We start from the raw sequence: 5,203 nt of genomic DNA, 5'->3' as shown, positions 1-5,203 counted from the left end.
CCTTTTGGCGTGATATCATCTCGGATTGAAGAACTAATTCATAAGTTTTTGGACTGAAAATGAAAGGATAATATATCACTGGAACGGAATTACTCGATTTGATTATCTAAATATCTATTTGCGTCTTTTCTGGGGCAACTTGAATGCTTCTGAGGATTTCCCTTCATTTTCCCGCGGAGGACCTGAGGGGGGAACCTGTGAATCGGGGGAGATGGCTGGGCTTCCTCTTCCAGATGTAAAGCTTGAATCTTGTACATCGACACCCTCAATTCCTTGTGAAAGTCCAGTTGATTCTGAAAAACCCGGCTCGGGCTGCGGTAATATTTCAGGCTGCTGTGATACGTCTGGGTTAATCTCCGGTAGCCCATTAATAGCCGAGCACAACCTTTTGAAGTGAGAAAGCGCCCAGTCGCAGGCCCTCACGAACTTATAGGATGTCCATTTCTCTTTGCCATCCAGCGCTGCGAAACTAAACTCATGAATGGGGTGACGGTAATAGGTGGTCTTATTTCCATCAATCACTGGATAGTGACCGTAGATCCTCACCATTCGATGATCATGCGAAATTGAAAAGGAAAGAATCTGCCGATTTAGCTCCTTTTCACGCTTCACAGCCCTGAAGAGTTTGACAACTCCTCTTACTGAGAGAGTCATGCTGTGCGCATTCTGTCGATCTGCTATATCGAGTGCCGCCTTTCCACACTTCACTTCAACCGTCATAAACGGAAAGTACATGTAAGCAGTACTCATAAAGAAAGACATATCGCCAATTTCACCGACAAACGGTAATACTTCAGATTGCTGTGATATCTGTGACGCCTGCGTCACCTCAAAATTTACCTGTGGCAGTTCATCAATAGCGGAGCATATTTTCTTAAAATTGAAACACGCACTTCCATACACCAAGAAACGGCTAAGCCTTGCAGCTTGTTGGATGTGGAGAGTACAGATTAGAGAGTGTCGAATTGTGTTGTGGTTGAAACACGTGTAAGAGACCTGAAACTCATACGTGTATCTGTATATATATTAGGCATTCTGCCTCTACTAGAACATATACAGAACAATAACACTTCAATGAGAACGACTACTATCACTTGCTTCAACAGTTATTGCAGCTGGAACAGATGTTAAAAAAACCGGGCGACAACATATGCTATGATCAAAACACTTGAATATATGAATACAGCATGGAAATTGCGTAATAATTCCTGCCCCATGCTCAGCAGCTATACAATCTGCAACAAAAGAGGGGAGAAGTGCCCACAGGGGAGAAGTGCCCACAGGGGAGAATTGTCTTAACAATTGAATTTCTTTGTTCTCGTCATCCACCATTACGCCCGTCGACCATTACGCCCGTCATCCACTACGCCCGTCGACCACTACGCCCGTCACCCTATCCGCCCGTCACCCTATCCGCCCGAGAATTGCTGACTAGTGGCTCAAGATTGAGTTGGCTAGTTTGATTTCAAAGTTGAATTTGCTGGATATTTTGAAAAATGACTTTTTGGCTCAATGAAGCCCACCTTATTTCTATAAATTGATATTCCCAAAGTCTGATGCTTCGAGCAGCGACTTTCCACCACCAACAAAGGTAGAGTGAGTGCCATGTCCGGTACAGCCCTGGAAAGACGTAGCTCTTACAGAAACAGGGGAATTACTCCCCTCCACCCCGAACAACATGCGAGAGCCACACGAAATATCAGAAGTCTAGAGGGGGAAGTGGGGAAGCAAGGGAAACTTGAGAATAAGTGTGAATAAATGAAATATCTTGTTTGTTGTAAATTACAACGAATTCAGTAGTATCTTCTCCCCTGTGGGCGGCGCTCCTCCCCTATGGGTGCTACTCCCTATGGGAACTTCTCCCCTAACAGAAAAATGAACCCCATGGTTTTGAGGTATGCTTTCGATTGCGGGGCCGAAACAGTCGAAGGGCCACAGCACGGGTTTTCTGTTGATTACATCAGGTGAGTCGACAATTTTTCATGGATCAACCAGGAATACATTTAGACGCCTTCGCACGCATTCGAAACAATTGGAGACTTACTGCCGTGATCGCTACAAAAACTATGTGGGTCCGTACCAACCACACCAGATCGCCGGATCGCCGGATTGCCGGATCGCCAAATTCGTTGTATTCAGCCAACCTGAGAAAACACTTACAGGAGGCTTGTATGAATAAAATGATTCTCTTAATTAGCTTGGCTTGAGATATTTTTAGACACATGAAGTTACTTGATTTGAGTGAGAGTTCTCAAGTCCCCAAGTTTCACAAAGGCATTCTCTTGTATCCCTATCTGAGATATGAAGGCCTTGTCAGATGCTAGAACACATGGATTTTTTAACAGCCTTTAAATATCATGAAGTTTGGCCACTGAAGAGTATTTATTTAAAAAGCCTCTTCTGTGACAAAAATCCTCTTGTGAGGAAATAGCTCATGGAAGCGATTGCCTAGAGATGCCGCACCAGACCATCAATTCAATGTCATGACTTCTGGAAGGTTCTCTACCTATGACGTCATCCAGGGGCCACCTTTTGATGGTTAAAGCTTAGCAAGGCCCAGTGCTGACATGACTGGCAAGGCATCTTAGATTTTTCTTGACACATTGGTGGACTTGCATTTCTGCACTCCTGTGAAAAAGCAATTTTTGCAGTTTCGCAATTTCACATTTTCACATTTTAACGTTTTGTACGCAAGCCAGCAGGCAATTTGGTCAGCATACATGATTCAACGGTCATCACATGTATGTTGTGGCGTTCAGGGCTTCCATTGATCGAAGCAGGAATAGGACAGTGAGATGTTGCCAGGAGCACACCAAGCCGTGATCCCACCAAAAGCCTGTGCCCTTCGCGGTCCGGACCAGAAGGGCGCCAAGCCGTGATTTGGTTGGTTTGCGTGGCCTGACGTGCCCATGTTTATCTGAGACAGGAGCACACCAAGCCATTTTCCCGCTACAGGCCACGTCTTGGCGTCCCAGCAATGACACACATAGGCCGATTTAGATTGATGCTGGCAGGATACAAATCTACAGTTAATATTGCACTCGGGGATGCGACTTTGTATGTCTCTCTAAGGCGTATCTTCCCAATCAAGCAGACGATATGGCTTATAGCCGCAGAACAACTGTTACTGCTACCGTCCTCAACGAGTATAGAGATATGATAAAAAACACAACCTCTGATCTTGAAGATCATCTCCAGGACGTTGAAAACAAACTTGACTCGTTCATTCCAAAGGGAACCAAGATGGAGCACGAAGATAGCATGCAGTGGAGCCGAATACAAGAGGAAAGGAATAGTACTCAACAGTGCCTCCGAATCTGCGCGGACGCCCTTGAGCACAAACACGCCGAAAGACTAAAGGCCAGACTGGAAGCGATGTCGCAGGCAGCCAAGATGGAGGAAACAGCCGAGTGGGAGCAATTCCAGGAAGAAAGAAATAGCCTCAGACAGTGTCTAGCCATTTGTGCTGAAGCATCCGAGCAAACAAAGCAGGTGCGCTTCAACGAATTCGAAGATGTTCTCTCGGCTGATGATGCTCATCAAGTCATTGTCTCAACACTGGGAGAGCTCATCTCTGCGAAGCGTATCACAACTGGATCTAGGTCAGCACAGTGGCTGGGGCAAATGTCAGACGAAACTCTTCAGCAGCTTTCCCGGGATCGCAGTCGTGTGTCTGAAGGCCCTGTGAGAGCTGAGATGGGACCAGACAATAAGTTTGACCAGTATGGGCGGGGCCATCAGCTGCAAGGAAAACATTCTACGGTTCGCTCGGACTCCCCTACCCAGCCTTTGTAAATTTTAGGGCCTCCAGATAGATTAGAAATAATTCTGTTTCTTCATCTTTAGAGTTAGTAGCATAACATGGTAAATAGAAGTTAATGGCACAGGGTAATTAATACAAAATTGCCCTTTCTGAATTGGCCTCAAATATGGATCCGGAGTGGATTTAGAGAAATTCCTAGAGTGTACTGTACAGTACTGTAAAAATTCTCATATATTTTGAATGATCAGTATGACCGCATTTAACAGTAAATGAACCCTATGGTTTTGAGGTATGCTTTCGATCGCGGGGCGGAAAAAGCGGGCACCTTGCGGTCACTGACGCTCGTTGGAAATATCCAAGGAGGCCCCTGTGCCAAGAGGACGAATACCAAAGTTCAGCATAGTGCTTCCGGCTGCGGTTTATATATTTTTCCTTGCTTCGGGGACCCACCACAGCTCACACAGCCTTTGCTGGAGTTCCTCAAGTTTCTTTGGCTATGTACTGTACACACCCTCCTTTCTCTCTCTACTCCTTGGTCTCGTCTGCTCTTGTAGTCTCCCGCTCTTCACATCTGCCTCACATAGTACTTTGTGGACCTTTACTTTTTGTAACTTGAAGTAGCCCCAGCACAGAAGTAGTCCCAGGACAGAAGTAGTCCCAGGACAGAAGTAGTCCCAGCACAGAAGTAGTCTTCTTCTTCTATTCAATTTAACGTCCGGCCCAGCCGCTTTCCGCAGCTATGCAGACGATGGGTATCTATAGCTAATATACATCATATAATACAGTCTAGATGGTAGCCAAGGTCCTCCAGTGGGTCCCCCTGACTCCTGTTTGTCCTATAAACCGAAAGAACTCAGTGCATGCCTTATCGTATTTTGTCCTCCGTAATTGCTCCATATTGCCCGAGGAGTCTAGTTAAGATCATAAATCTTGCAGCCTTCTTAGCTAGCTTAGGCGTCGTCAAGATCTCCTTGAGATCCAACCTTTCCCCCCTTCCTTCCCCGTTTTCCCATGTTTCCGTTCTGAGGTTGTTAAACCTAGGGCACGCTAATAGGACGTGCCGTACTGTTTGATTTCCGCCACCGCATTCGCATAGGGTGTCAGTGATCTCTGGCACCTTTCTTTCATATAGGAATTGTCGTAGTCCAATCTTGCCGGTGCGCATCTGTACGATGGTTGAACTGAGGGCCTTGTGTAAGGAGTGGTGTAGATGGAGGACCGTGGGGCTTGGTGCGGGTGTGAGCGCGTAGGTGGCTCGCCCCGATGACTCGTTCTCCCAGTCCCGCTCCCACTGTACCTGGGTCTGGCGGTGAATTTCCGACTTGGCTGCGGATATCAGGTGTCTTAGGAAGTCAGGTGTAGCTGCGGTGTCATCAGTGTCCACTGTGATCATTCTCCCTCTTCTGCCTCGTTGTTGTCTGCAGCCCGTCGCTTCCTTTG

General features: G+C 46.5%; 3 protein-coding genes across 3 annotated transcripts; 1 reads left to right on the top strand and 2 right to left on the bottom strand.

Moving 5' to 3' along the window:
- Window positions 1–114: 114 nt before the first annotated feature.
- Window positions 115–654, bottom strand: HCAG_08556 (predicted protein; the record flags this gene model as incomplete). The annotated part of the gene is made up of 1 exon (XM_001536724.1): window positions 115–654. The coding sequence occupies one exon, from the start codon at window positions 652–654 to the stop codon at window positions 115–117; it is 540 nt and encodes a 179-aa protein (XP_001536774.1).
- Window positions 655–3,099: 2,445 nt separating this feature from the next.
- HCAG_08555 (predicted protein) lies at window positions 3,100–3,795 on the top strand (the record flags this gene model as incomplete). Its single annotated transcript, XM_001536723.1, has 1 exon — window positions 3,100–3,795. One exon carries the CDS (start codon window positions 3,100–3,102, stop codon window positions 3,793–3,795), a length of 696 nt encoding a protein of 231 aa, XP_001536773.1.
- Window positions 3,796–4,628: 833 nt separating this feature from the next.
- HCAG_08554 (predicted protein) lies at window positions 4,629–5,156 on the bottom strand (the record flags this gene model as incomplete). The annotated part of the gene is made up of 1 exon (XM_001536722.1): window positions 4,629–5,156. The coding sequence occupies one exon, from the start codon at window positions 5,154–5,156 to the stop codon at window positions 4,629–4,631; it is 528 nt and encodes a 175-aa protein (XP_001536772.1).
- Between the last annotated feature and the right edge of the window lie 47 nt (window positions 5,157–5,203).

Source organism: Histoplasma capsulatum, genomic scaffold (genome assembly GCF_000149585.1).
Source record: "Histoplasma capsulatum NAm1 scaffold_11 genomic scaffold, whole genome shotgun sequence".
Lineage (NCBI taxonomy): Eukaryota > Fungi > Ascomycota > Eurotiomycetes > Onygenales > Ajellomycetaceae > Histoplasma > Histoplasma mississippiense.
Note: the sequence above shows the minus strand (reverse complement) of the source record. Positions and strands in the feature narration are given on the sequence as shown.